Source organism: Nicotiana sylvestris, chromosome 2, assembly GCF_000393655.2.
Source record: "Nicotiana sylvestris chromosome 2, ASM39365v2, whole genome shotgun sequence".
Lineage (NCBI taxonomy): Eukaryota > Viridiplantae > Streptophyta > Magnoliopsida > Solanales > Solanaceae > Nicotiana > Nicotiana sylvestris.
The window spans coordinates 93,937,567-93,952,844 of NC_091058.1; the positions used below are offsets into that span (position 1 = coordinate 93,937,567).

At 43.5% G+C, this 15,278-nt stretch overlaps 1 protein-coding gene across 1 annotated transcript; it reads left to right on the top strand.

The window, feature by feature from the left end:
- The first annotated feature begins 309 nt into the window (after positions 1-309).
- On the top strand, positions 310-2,181 carry LOC138885252 (uncharacterized). Its single transcript, XM_070166180.1, has 3 exons — positions 310-661; positions 992-1,167; positions 1,270-2,181. Exons 1-3 carry the CDS (start codon positions 310-312, stop codon positions 2,179-2,181), a joined length of 1,440 nt encoding a protein of 479 aa, XP_070022281.1.
- The last annotated feature ends 13,097 nt before the right edge of the window (positions 2,182-15,278 follow it).

The following is a 15,278-nucleotide window of genomic DNA, read 5'->3' on the forward strand; positions in this document are numbered from 1 at the left end:
CGTCTACCCAGACCTTACTTCCATGCAAGAACCCCACAATATTACTATCCCCATCAGGATGAGGCATATACTATGGTTCCTCAGCCATACACAGTGATGAATGCCCAGCCCTACGTTAGGACACAACAACAATTCAATCAAAACCAATCTCCATTCCCCAAAAATCAACCTCCTCGCTAAGCCCAGTATAATTACCGACCCCTATAGAACAACTTCCCCTATAATGCCCATGCCCGGCAACCACCCGGGATAGCAAACATCACACCCATTGGTAAGTCATATTCCAGCCTTTTCCCCAAACTTGTCCAGATGGGTCTTTTGCAGCCCGTACCTCAAACAAGGCAGTACCTAGAGTCACCCTCCTATAGAGCCGGTACTCGATGTGCTTACCATTCGGGGGCGGAAAGGCATGATACAGATGACTGTTGGACCTTGAAAAGGGCTGTGGAAAATCTTGTAGAACAAAAGCGGATAGTGATAAAGGATGAAGACATTCCTAATATGACCAACAATCCATTGCCGGCTCACAATAACGGGCCGATCATTGGGATAATCTGCGAGGATAAGGAATTTGATCCTGCTTTGAAAGCCATAATTGCAATTGCTGATGTTGAAAGGAAGCCAAAGGACACCGCAAAACAAGACAAGGGGGAGCAGAAGAGTAAGACCACCCCTTAAAATATAGAAAAGAAAGTAGAAACCAAAACTGTGGCAGCGCCCTCAAAAGATGTCGTTCTCTATGTTCCCCGGGGTCACAGGAAAGGACAAGCGACATTGAGCCCTCTAAGAAGGTTTGAGCTAAACAAGGGATCTAAAATGTATGTGCCTAAAGGGACCTACGTGGTGCGGGGGCCAGTAATTTCACCAAGGCTGAATGAGCCCGTGGTTATTTGCCGCGCACCGTAGAGGCCCATGACAGATCCCACTACCGTTCCATGGAATCACAACAAGGCGGTAGTAACCTACAAGGGTAAAAAGACATCATGAGAAGCAAATGAAATTAACCCGACCGAGAAATACTTCAATCGGGAAGAAGTGAATAATGCCACGAAGAAGCGTTTCCCACTCAAGAAGCCAGTTAGTGCTGAAGAAGCAGAAGAGTTCTTCCGAAAAATGAAAATGGCAGACTACGAGCTAATTGACCAACTCCGGAAGTTTCCTGCTCAGGTCTCTTTGTTGTCTCTTCTAATGAATTCAACTGAACATCAGAAGGTGTTGATCAAAACTCTCAATTAAGCATATGTTCCCATTGAAACCACTGTGGAACAGCTGGAAAGGATGGCGAAAATATTTTTTGCAGTCAATCAAATTTCTTTCAGCAAGAATGATTTGCCCCTGGAAGGGGCCGCCCACAACAAAGACCTTCATCTGACAGTTAAATGCGAGGGATATTATGTGAAAAAGGTCATGCTGGATGGCGGTTCCGGAGTAGATATTTGCCCTCTCTCAACTCTGCAAAGAATGGAGATCGGTGCTGAGAGAATTAGGCCCAACAATGTGTGTGTGCATGTCTTTGATGGCATCAAGAGAGATACCATTGGCGAGATTGATTTGACTCTGACTATTAGTCCGGTGGATTTCGAGGTGACCTTTCAGGTCCCGGATATGGATACTTCCTATAATTTCCTCTTGGGAAGACCTTGGATTCACGCTGCAGAGGTTGTACCTTCTACTCTCCACCAGATGGTGAAATTCGAACATGAAGATCAGGAGATTGTAGCTCACGGAGAAGATGAGCAGTCGATTTACCGGGACCCATCAGTCCTATGTCTTGAAGCTAGGGAAGGAAGTGAACATATAGTCTATCAAGCTTTCGAGGTTGTGGTCGTAGACCAATGCGAAGAAGGAAACCCTTGTCCTCAACCCTTTCTCTCAAATGCGTCAATTATGGTTGCCAAGAAAATGATCAGGCATGTTTATAAACCCGGGAAGGGGCTCGGGACGTCATTGCAAGGAATCACCGAACTTGTCACTCTGGCTGCTAGCGAGAAGTTCTTTGTGGTAGGTTTCCAACCCACGTCAATTGATGAAAAATGGGCAGATAATGAAAGAACAATGGTTGGGTCTTGCCTCAGCCAGTTCTTCATCTTTATAGAACATTTGTCAGGCCCAAGTACAATGAGGAAGAGGAAGATGAGGCCTTCACGACCGAGAAAATTGAAGAAATTTGTGGGTCTATGAGGCAGATGCTATATGAAACCCACATGGTTTAGCCGGGAGAAGGCTCGAGCACCGCTGAGGTGCTGTATGTGGGGCCTAATGCCAATCTGCAAAATTGGAAGGCTACTCCTTTCCCAATCAGGCGGGAATCCCGGTAGTCCAATCCTGCCACCTTTTCTGCATCACGATTTATTTCAGGGTGTAACTCAGATGTTTTCTTTTAGTTTATTGTCTTTAATTTCCAATGTAAACACTGTTATCTTCAAAATTCAATGAAATCAAATCAATATTTCATCGTTCATCTCTTTATTCTTTCTGATTTTGTTACTTTTTCTTATTTCTTCTTTCAGTTCTAATAATGTGACTTTAAATAACATGACATGCTTGCGGACTTCATGCCCAGATCCAAACACGCTATCTAATTGTGAAATAATGAACCAAGAACCGGAATATGATGAAGAAGAGGCTTTTAGGGAAATAAATCGAGAATTGGAACAATTTGAGAATAAACCTAAGCCGAACTTAAATGATACTGAGCCGGTTAATTTGGGTAGTTCTGATGAAGTCAAAGAAACCAAGATAAGCATTCACATAGATGAAAAAACCCGGGACGCATTGATCCAACTTTTGTTTGAATTCAAAGATGTGTTTGCTTGGTCATATGATGACATGCCAGGACTAAGTGGCGATTTGGTGGTTCACAAGTTGCCAACCACCCTGATTATCCCCCTGTCCAGCAAAAGCAAAGAAAGTTCAAAACTGATATCAGTGACAAGATTAAAGAAGAGGTCACAAAACAATTGAAAGTGGGAGTAATCCGAGTGGTTCGATACACCACATGGTTAGCCAATGTAGTTCCAGTGCCAAAGAAAGACGGGAAAACACGAGTGTGTGTGGACTACAGAGATCTGAACAAAGCAAGTTCCAAGTGTAAGCACGTGATTTTTGCTTTACCGGCAATCGCTCCAAAAAGAAAATAAAAAATAGCGACAAATGACTGCGCTATACAATGTTTCAAGTTTTTCGTTACATGTGTTGTTAATCATTTGCGGGTCTGTCCATTTTGCATTTAGTCTTACCGATCAAAATACAAAGCGTGTATGTCAGGGTAATTAAATTCGGTCGTTAAAAGAAAATCCACAAAAAATATGAAATGCATCTAGGTGGTGATTTAAACCTACTTGAATATTTCAATATGCGAGTGATAACTGTGTTAAAGGTTTAAATTAATAATTGTTTTAATTTCTATTTATTTAATTTTAAAATTAGGAAAAAGGAACAAAAAGAAAATAGTGCAAGATTAACCGGACTTGGGCCTATTTGTTTTGAATATTCTAAGCCCAAAAGCAGCCCAAATCAGCAGCCCAAGCGACCCATTCCCCAGGCCATCAAAACGACGTAGTTCAACACCAAAACTACGTCGTTTCAGGGATGATTAATCTGAGCCGTTCATTTCCAGTGATCCGATGGCCCTTATTAGCCCTCATGACCCGACCCATTCCCGTTTTTGACCGACCCCTCGATTAACCAAACGGCACCGTATGGTCTAGCCTCCCCAATCCTGGCCATCAATTTTAATCAATCCAACGGCCAGGATTGAATCAGCCTCCCCGTATATAAGCCTCCTATCATACCCCACGCCCCCTATTCTAACCCCCCACTCATCGTCTTCATCCAAACACTGAAGCCCCCCCCCCAAACCCTAGCAGCCGCCCTAGCTTCCCTTTCACCAGAACCCGGCGGCACGAACGCCGGTGACCACCTCCTGAACACCCTAAGACCCCCTCCCTCTCCTGAACATGGATCTACTATCCATTTGCCTCGAATCACTTTCGTTCGTCTCGAATCTTCATTTGAAGATTTGAGTCGAACTCGTACCTATGCCAAGTTACCCCATCTTCATACCAGACACCCCCCTGACCTTCCTCGTGACCAAACCAAGCTTGGTTTGGTCCGAATCTACCCACAACTCCTAAAAATCCAGATCTGAAAATCCAGAACTTGAAACACATGCACCTGGGGAACCCGGCCAGTCTTGACAAGGGTTTGAGGTCTAATAGACCTTAATCAAGGTGTTCTCATGTGAGAACACCCTGGTTAAAGTTTGTTCGGCCTCAAAAGTTCGAAGTTGAATCAGATTTGGGTCTGTTTGATTTAAACATTTTCGGTAAGTTTTCCTTTCTTTTGTGATAGTTTTGATTAAGTGGTCAGCATGTGTCATTATGTTTGTTTGTTATTTTTTTTGTTATTTTTTCATTCGGATTTCTTTCATCTCTGTAAAGACCTTTTTATTTGGTCGATTGTGTTCTGTGTATGATTCTGAATGTACTCTGTGATAAACATGATCGTCGATTAGTTTAATCGTCAGATAAGTTAACTCATATAGGCCCCAGTAATTGAACAAAAATTGTCTGATGCCCTTTAGGTCCCTAAATGTATTGTTTATGTGAGCGATTGATTATTACCTGCTATAATTAGTATAGTCGACTCGATAAATGTCGTCGATTAGTTTTCTATAACTAATGAAACGAACGAACTAATAATGTCGCATGACTAATGAGCCTGTATTGTGGTTTGAATTGGGCATTGCCTATGAATATTAGTTTGTAACTACCTTGTAAGCAATTAAAAAAGCCAGGCTGGGGCAATTCTGAAATCGAATGGTTAAAGCCCAAAGTGCCCTGATACTGCAATGGGCAGGGCAGTGATAATCAAGGGCTAGCAAGGGTAGTCTGGGGTTTGAAAAGAACAAAAATGATTAGTTTAAATGAGCTGACAAGTAGGGTACTAATTTGGGATTAAATTAATGCCAATGGGGAACAAGACATAAGAGCATGGGAATTTAAAATGAATACTAAAATGAACCCATAACTCTTGATTAAAGAAAGCCAGGCGTGGGGAACAAAAAGGGCTGGCATCAAAAGATGCTTAGGATGGGCTTAATAGGGATGGGCAGACTGCAAAGTTGAGGATGCAGGCAGCTTAGCTGCACTAGGTCGATTAGCTTATAAAGAAGCTGTTTTAGAACATAAGAGAGGGCTGGAGTTTTGAGTCTTAGGCTGGACTTTTAGTCTTCAGAAAAAGAGAGAAAAGGCTGGACTTTTAGTCTTCAGAAAAAGAGAAAACAAAAGGTTGGAATTTTTAGTCTTAAGGCTGGAATCTTTAAGTCTTAAGAAAGAGTGGTGAGTTAAAAGAAAAGATTGAAAACATAAGAGAGGCTCGAGTAAGACATTGTAACCAAACACTGCCTGAAAGTGGTATAAGAATGCATTTTGGTCAATCTGTCTTGGCCAAGTTCTGTTGCTTGCATTGACTGAGTTGTTTGTGGTTGATTAAACTGGTGGTTTTACTGCATTTGAACCCTCAGTTACTGCTGCTATTTCTTTACTCTTTCCTGAGATTACTGGCTTGGCACTCGACTACTTGCTAGTCCTTGTATTCTGGGAGATCATTGTTGGTTGTCTGTGGCTATGGAAAACATTTGGTTTAGTTGGTTGTTGCTGTGTTGTTGCTGAGTATCTGTTGTTGCTGTGTTTACTGCATACTGCCTAGCTGATCATTCCTTCCTTCTTTGTCCTCCATACCAGGTACACAATTACACTACCAATGTAACTCGAAAGTTTGAGCAATGAGTATAAAAGAGAAGATCTGCAGATGTTGTTTATATACATGTACTGTTGTGTTGAACGTCATGTAATGTCTAATAGCTCATATTTTGGGATACTGAAGTTAGCTAACAAGCCTAGTTGAGGTCAATATAGGGTATCGAATGATAATTATATATGTATGCTGTTAGATAAAAGTGGTCTCAATGAATTAGGTTGCATCTCAGATTTAGTTTACTTTGCCATATATGCTGTAATGTAGTCCAAGCATGAAACTTGTACACTGTAAATTAAGTTCTTTCCTTTCCAATAAATTGCCATATATGACTCTTAAAATCATGTTTCAAGATAAAGAACACAAATTCAGGGCCTCAACCTCATGAAGGTCGAGCCCAGGTCGAAGACAGACCAGGCAGGCCCGCATCGAACGAGCAGTGGCCCAGGTCTGGCCAACCGCGCGTGGGATGGATTTGGGCCCATGATTATTTGTTTGGCCGACTGTGCACGCAGCTTCGGTCCCGATTTGTTAAGCATTTCCGAATTCCATTACAAACAACTTGCAAGCATGTAATTAATTAGGATTATCTACTGTTTTCAATTGATAGAGACAAACACGACAAGAAACGTAGTTGCTATAGGATATCCTTTTAAAATAAGAACGAGATGAGCCTCGATGAAAATAAACAAAACGCGCATATGCGGGGCCCTTGTTAAATGTATATTATTGAAGCATTTAGTTTCCAGGACGGGTTGTTTAGCAAATCTCACAACCCTCCTAAAATAACAACACGTTAGTCTCTTTAGGACACGCTTTAATAAACCTTACCGTCTTAAACTCGGGTGCACATTTATGTGACCCAAATCCAAATCTCGACGGATTCGAAATGTATTTCTAATTACGGGTACATTGATTGTGACGTGGTTCGAGATGCGTGTCCATGACGTTGCAATTTCATTTTTTTTAAAAAAAAATAATAAGAATGAGATGAGCCTCGCCAAATAAAATACAAATTGCGGGGCCCTCAGTAAATATTTGCTTTAAAAATTATTTGGACTTCGGGATGGACCGTTTAGTAAAATTCCACGGTCTTACCCAAAATAAATACGCTAGTCGCTTTAGGCGCGCCTTTAATAATTTAATTTCCTTAAACTCGGGTGCACATTTGATGTGACCCAAATCCAAATCTCAACGGAGTCAAAGTGTGTCGACGACCACGGGTACATTGATTGTAACGCGGTTCGAGATACATTTTCACAACGTTGCAATTCTTGATAAAAACAGTAAATGATAAAAGCGGTTAAAAGTTAAATTTTGCACGCAAGTTCACACTTGTATAAAATCAGATAATCAAGCCGAATATAACAGTTGAGCGACCGTGCTAGAACCACGGAACTCGGGAATGCCTAACACCTTCTCCCGGGTTAACAGAATTCCTTATCCGGATTTCTGGTATGCAGACTGTAATATAGAGTCATTATTTTCCTCGATTCGGGATTAAAATTGGTGACTTGGGACACCCTAAACCTCCCAAGTGGCGACTCTGAAATAAACAAATAAATCCCCTTTCGATTGTCCTTTAATTGGAAAAAACTCCCTTGTCCCCTCGCGGGTACGGAAAAAGGAGGTGTGACAGCTCTGGCGACTCTGCTGGGGATCTTAACCCAGAACCACTGGTTCAGGGTTAAGAATTCGAGCTTAGAATAATTGTTATTATTTGGCTTTATTTATTATCTGATTATTACATGTCCTGAGCCTAATGTGCTAAATGCTGCTTTTACCGCTTTGATATTATTTGAACTGTATATAAACTGTGCCGAAACCTTTCTCTTCTTACCTCCGGGGATGTGCTCACTGGTTGAGACTCCCTATTCTGTTAGTGTCATACCCTAAATAAAAGAGGCTCGGAAAGTTTCTAAGCCGGCTGGCCTTTTGGTTCCCGGAAAGGAGCTCCTTCCTCAACTCGAGTTGTCCGCTCGGGTACACTGTCTAGAACACCGACCCAGGTTTTGAACATAGAATAACGTGACTTCATGCCGGATCCCTAGTAGGAACGCTTATTTGCATCATGTTGCATATGACTTAGGGGACTCAACACAGGGGTTGGGTCCGTCTAGGACTAGCAACCTGATATGAAAAGGCCATTCTGACGCATCATATTGTTTTCCGTGCATTTATTTGTCTCATGCCCGCATGCTGACCGGTGTTTGAATATTTGGAATATTGTGAAAAAAGGGAAATAACGGTTAGGAATTGATTGTTTACTGTCAAAACTCTGCCAAAATTTTGAAAAAAAGAAGTCGTTGTTCGGTTTTTCAAAAAAAAAAAAAAAATATCAATAGAAATATAGAGTTTGTCTTGTCATAAAAATAAAAAAAAAGATCTTATTTTTAAAATGGTTTTTTTTTATGAAAATAATAATAAAAAAGAGTCTTGTGTTGTCTTTACTTTTATTATTTGTTGCAAATATATGTATATATATATATATATATATATATGAAAAATTCAAAAGTTTTGCTTTACTTCAAAATGTATATATATCTTTATTTGTGGCAAAAGTATTTATCTTGCTAAAGGCCTAGAAAAGTCCTTTCAGGCTCCCAGTTTTCGAAACAAAAATCCAAAATATTTTCCGTTATTGACTTCTTTAGAAAGTTTTTATATATACGAAAATTCAAAATTCACAAAAAATCGCATATATTTTTGTTTTTATCAGGATAAGTGTCGTTTGTTAAAATCTTATTAATAAATGTGCAGAATGAGCACGATTCCGAATGAACCCTTTTCAATCATGAATAAAATTCCCCTCCAATTGCGGCTCTGGTGGAATGATTTGGGCAAAGAGGGGCATGACGAAATCAAGAAGTATCTGAAAGGCCTCACGAGTTTGTTGGATATCAGGCCACGAGGAGATATCATAAGGGCACTAGTCCCCCACTGGGATCCTGCGCACAATGTCTTCCGTTTCTCAGATTTTGAACTTACCCCAACTTTAGAAGAAATAGCAGGGTATATCGGCAGCACTGAGACTCCTTTGAGGCACAAATATCTGATTGCTCCAAGAGCTGTAGCAGTACACCGGTTCCTGGACTCCTTAAAGATAGTCAGAACAATTCATAACCCTGACTTGGCAAAAGGTTTTTGCAGCATGAGTTTCATATATCAAAGATATGGTCACATAGGAGGATTCGACAAGCCAGAAAACCAGTTGTGCAGCAAAGGTAATCGCCAAAAGTGGGAAGAACATAGACGAATTGCTTTCATGATAACTTTCTTAGGACTACTAGTATTCCCAAGAAAAGATGGGAATATTGACATAAAGATAGCAGGGGTCGTCAGTACGTTGCTCACACAGAGTGATAGTACGTTGGCGCCCATGATAGTATCTGATATATTCCGGGCACTCACTTCTTGCAAAGCCGGAGGAAGCTTTTTCGAGGGTTGCAATTTGTTGTTGCAAATGTGGATGATCGAACACCTATGTCACCGAGCCCAGTTTCTGAGCCATGGATCCGCTGGAAAGACCTGCATAGAGGAGTTCTATACCAGAGTTGATGAAACCTACCTACCAGAAGGAGTTATAGCATGGACCTCATATTTCCATACCCTCAACGCCAGTCAAATACAGTGGGCGCTAGGGTGGCTACCGATCGACGAAGTCATATACATGCCAGCAGCCAGGCCCCATTTTCTCTTAATGGGACTTAAAAGTATTCAACCATACGCGCCGCATCGGGTTTTAAGGCAACTTGGGAGGTATCAGATAGTGCCGAAAGACGAGGATCTGAGCATCCAGGTAATCGAGATCAGTCCCGACGGCCAGTTTCCTGAAGCAAGGGTTCGTCAAATTTGGAGCCAATGTCAATACTTAGAAGCAAATACTTGTGTAATGAATCGGGCAAAAGGGGAAGTTTCGCCCGGGTATCAGGCCTGGTACAAAGGGGAGACATCATCTGGAAGACCGACCAAAAGACCTCACCTGCAAGAATTTGCCAAATCTTCACAAGAACAGTGGGGCTGGTTGGCCAAAGAGCAGGAATATCTTGTCAAAGCAGGCAAACTGAAGCAACAAGTTCAGGATATGAAGTTTGAGTGCCAATTACAGTCTGCTGCCCACAAGGGAGAAAAGAACAAGTTAATCAGAGAAGGCGAGATCCTCAAAGCTCAGATCCGGAGAATGAAAAAAGAGGCTAATAGCCAGCTAAGAAGCCGGGCAGATAAAAGATTGATAGCAGGGTTAAAAGATCAGGTTGCGGAATGCCAGGAAGATTTGGAAAAAGCCAGGGCCAGCACAGCAAAATTGCGAACCAAGTGGGCAAAGGGTGCGATGGCTCGGAGGCAGCGCCTGCAACAAGTCATAAGGGAGTATGAACTGAGCATCGGGACATTAAGGGAAACGAATGCCTCTCTTCGAGAAAGGATCCTCAAGCAAACACGAAATGCCCAAGCCGACAGAAGGCAATATTACGATGCAATGACCAGAATGGAAAGGCAAATGGAGATGTTCCAGGATCAGCTTGCCAACAATGCGCAAACACTGGGATTGAAGAACCAACAGATAAGGCATTTGTTCACAGAAAGGGACAACATCCGGGGAAGGATTGATGAAATAGGGCATTACATCTACATGAAATGCTTGGCATATGAGCGAACACCTCGGAAGACCCTCCTTGTTTCCATCATGGGCTGCGTCCGCCGGATTATGAACGAGTTGAAGAGCTTTGCAAAGAGACCTTACACCTAGAGCCGCGAAAAGGCCGGATGATGCCTCGCGGCCCCTTAAATTGGAGAATTAGTTTTGGTCAAGTCCTGTTTATTTGGCTTTGGTTGTTTTTCCATATGTTGTTTTCTTTTTCGTTAAACCGAGTTTAAAACCGTGGAGTCTGTACTATTGCTATTCCTTGCTTGATGTAATTTGTAATAGCAAAATTTTGAGAATGAATTCAATGATTTCACAAGAATTGTGTGTTTCTTTACTTTAAGGCAGAACTACGCCTGGTCTGATTCACGCGGGGACGTGATACGTAGGCAATCCCCATAAGATTCGACCGCTTTTAATAAATAAAAATAAAAATACAAAATAAAACACAGGGTTTCCCAAAGTACTTTAAAAAGGGATGAATGAGCAAACCGGGATGACGTATGTTGTTTGAGGCAAAGCATGTAGAAACGATTAACTGCCTAGGTGCATTGCATCCTCTATGTGTTATGATCAAATCTGTTAAGCTCTAACACTAACAAAGTTTGTTGTTGTCTGATACCAGACAGTTAGTTGTTAAAGAATTCTGGCAACACATTCATACCAAACCAGATCCAAAGGACCGGTAGCAACAAGCATGACTACTTCAGAGAATAGTAATGAGGAAGAAAGGCCGATGAGCCAGTTGCTAAAAGAGGCAATGGAAAAGATTGAAAGGATGGGACTAGAGATGCATGCAATGCAGCTAGCCTTGGCCAAAACACAAAAGAGCCCTGAGACACTGGGACACATGCCGGAGTACCCTCACTCTGGCCCTTCCACAAGCCGCCCAAATCCCCTCTATCATCAGGAAAGAAGCCCTCATGATTCCCAAGCTCCACCACCCCATCAACCTCTCCCAACACCTAATATTCCCATTTTTGTGGGACCTACATCATCCCCTTTACAGCGAACGACTAGTGAGCCGTTGTTTCAGGCTCACGACACCCAATACTATCCCCCTGAGCCTACATTCCATGCACCCGAACCACAGGCTTACAATCCACAGTTGGAAGTACCGGCAGAGGTTGAGAAGCTGGTTAAGGCCCCTGAACAGGATGAAGTGTTGAGAAAGTTCAAAAGCCTGGAGCAATCCTTCAGGAACTTACACGGGCTGGGCAATCAAGTCAGCGTGGCATACAAAGATCTGTGCCCTTTCCCAGATGTCCAACTCCCGGCTGGGTTCAAGATGCCCAAGTTTGATTTATATGAAGGGCACGGTGATCCCATGGCACATTTGCGGGGATTCTGTAGCAAAATGAGAGGGGCAGGAGGCAAGGATGAGCTTTTGATAGCTTATTTCGGCCAAAGTCTGAGTGGATCTGCACTGGAATGGTATACCAGGCAAGATTTCAGCAGGTGGTACACGTGGGATGATCTGGCGCAGGCTTTTACAGGTCATTTCCAGTACAACCTGGAGATAGTCCCTGACCGTCTCACGTTATTGAGAACTGGGAAGAAACCCGGGGAAAGTTTTCGCGAGTTCGGGTTCCGCTGGAGAGAACAAGCAGCTAGGGTCGATCCTCCCATGAGAGAGGGAGAGATGGTAGACTACTTTTTGCAGACATTGGATCCAACCTACTTTGGTCACTTGGTGACAACGGTTGGAAAATCTTTCAACGAGGTGGTCAAAATAGGGGTCATGATAGAAGAAGGTTTGAGGTCGGACAAGATCTTAAACTATTCGGCACTTAAGGCCACAACCCAGGCTATTCAAAGCGGCACGGGAGGTGCGCTAAGAAGAAAGAAAGAAGAGGTTGCCACGATCGAGGCAGGCAGTTGGTCCAGGGCTGGCAGGCCGCACTACAACCAACCCAGGCCTCACAGGTCAAACTACCCATACAACCCACCACAAAATTTCTATCCACCTCGAGAACCACATTGTTCCGTACACCAAGCCCAGGTATACACTCAGCCTCCGGTTCGCCCACAATGGCGCGCACCGGCTCCCCAGAACATATATGCACCACCACAAAACACTTACCCTCCACCAAGGGCATATAGAAATCCTTCAGGGGCAGGTTTCCGGGGAAATCCAGATGCCAGAAATGACAGGTTGCGGAAGCAAAGAACCTTCACCGAACTGGGAGAAACCTACACCGCTGTGTTCCACAAGCTGCGGCAATTGGGTTTGGTTAGTCCTGTCCATACTCGGGAACCAAATCCCCCGCCTCAGAATTTGGATCGTTCAATCAGTTGTGAATACTGTTCAGGGATGCTCGGGCACGATACCGAGAAGTGCTGGAAGTTAAGGCATGCCATACAGGATCTTATTGACACCAATAAGATCGAGGTCCAGACACCGGAGGCTCCTAACATCAACCAAAACCCACTGCCAGCGCACCACGAAACTCACATGATTGAGTTGGTGTGTGAGGGAGGAGAATTAAGAAAACCCTCACAAACAGTGATGATGATCCAAGCTGCCCCAAAAGAAGTCTTAACCAGTGGAGGAACAAATGTACAGTCGCAGGGAGAAGGCGTCAAGCCGGTAGTAATATGGGGGAAGAGCCCGTCCGTCATAGCAAGCAAACCCGAGCCAAGCAAGTTGGTAATACCAGGGATCCTGCCCACACCGGCAGTCATGTTGAAAGGGGTATGTGGAGAACGGGTGACCATAAAGCCGGTGGTCCAACTGCCAATGCTTGACAGCAGGGCTGTGCCCTGGAAATATGAAAAAGCAGTGGTGACGTACCAAGGAAAACAGGTGGAAGAAGTCAGTTGTGAAGCGCAAGGGCTGACTCGATCAGGTCGATGTTTTGCTCCGGTGGAGTTAAGAAAAACCAACCCAGTGGCAACCAAGAAGCCAGTGTCAGAAGAAGAGGCTGAAGAATTCCTGAGGAAGATGAAAGTACATGACTATTCTGTAGTCGAACAACTGAGAAAAACACCAGCCCAGATCTCACTGTTGTCGCTGCTGATCCATTCTGAGGAGCATCGTCGGGCCCTGTTAAAGATATTGAACGAGGCCCATGTACCCAGTGAGATTTCTGTAAACCACCTGGAAACCATTGCCAGCAAGATTTTCGAGGTGAACAGGGTAACATTCTCAGATGATGACCTGCCGGTGGAAGGTACGGAGCATAACAAAGCTCTATACCTGGCTGTCAAATGTGAAGACTCGGTGGTAACCCGAGTATTGGTGGATAACGGCTCAAGCGCCAATATTTGTCCCTTATCCACCCTGGACCAGTTAAAGATTGACCGTGGAAGAATCCGGGAAAATAGCATCTGTGTCCGGGGGTTTGACGGAAACGGAACAGCCACTGTGGGGGATGTTGTACTTGAACTGACCATTGGTCCGGTCCTGTTTACCATGGAATTCCAGGTATTAGATGCCACAGTTTCTTATAACCTGCTGTTAGGACGACCCTGGATTCATGCAGCCAAAGCGGTGCCTTCCACCCTACATCAGACAGTGAAGTTCGAGTGGGAAAGACAAGAGGTCGTGTTACACGGCGAGGATACAACATGCACCATGGGCGGAACCATTGTACCTTTCATAGAGACCGCTGATGACAAAGGTCCCTGGGTCTACCAGATTCTCGATACAGGGTCGGCCAACAAAATTTCTGAAGGAGAAATCATTCCGCACCCTAGGGTGGCTGCCGCAACAGTCATGATGGTATCAGAAATGCTGGGTAATGGGTTTGTGCCGGGAAAAGGCCTAGGAGTTGAACTTCAAGGGATAGTCCAACCTGTCTCCCTTCCTAAGAATCTGGAAACTTTCGGGTTGGGGTTCAAACCAACCGCAGCAGACAGGAAGCAAGCGCGAAAAATGAAGAAGAGGGTCTGGTCTCTGCCTAAACCAGTGCCACGCCTCTCAAGGTCTTTTGTTAAAGCAAGTGCCAAGGGGTCAGCGATCCCAAAGATTCGAGGACCTTTGATCGGTATAAATGAAGACCTGAATCAGAGTTTTGAGAGGCTATTTGCGGATGTCAGTATGGTGGAAGCTGGAGAAGGTTCCAGCCGAGCAGAGATACAATTTGTGGGGCCTGAGGCCAAGACCAACAATTGGACGGTTACTCCTCTTCCTGTCCGAGGGGAGTCTTGGTAGTAGGCTTTGATTAATGTTTTGTTTGTTTGTTTGTTTGATCGGATTATTCAAGGGTGTAATCCCAATTTTACTTTCGTTTTGTAAAAGTGTGAACCCTTTTTATCCTGCAAATTTAATAAAGTTCTTTTCTTTTGTCCCATTTTAATTTCTTGTTTTGTTCTTTTTCTTTCTGAACAGTTCTCTTTTTACTGGTCCTAATGACATGGCATGCACAGCGGATCTTCGACCTAGTCTAATAAATCAATCTGAATCTGACTCAATGATGCAAGAGGTCGTTTGTGATAATGAATCCGAATGTGACGAAGGGGAAGCCTTCGAAGAAATAAACCGAGAACTGTGCCAATTTGAAGAGAAACCCAAGCCTAACCTAAATGACACTGAGGCTGTGAACCTAGGAGACGCTGATAACATCCAAGAGACCAAAATTAGCATCCACATTGAGCCGAATGTCAAAGCAGAATTGATCGAAACTCTCAGGGAATTCAAAGATGTTTTTGCATGGTCCTATGATGATATGCCTGGATTGAGCACCAATTTAGTGGTTCACAAACTACCCACTGACCCGGCATACCCTCCGGTCAAGCAAAAACTAAGGAAATTTAAAACAGAAATGAGTGTAAAAATCAAAGAAGAAGTGATCAAGCAGTTGCAATCGAAGGTCATTCGGGTCACTCGATATCCCGAGTGGTTGGCCAATGTGGTACCAGTCCCAAAGAAGGA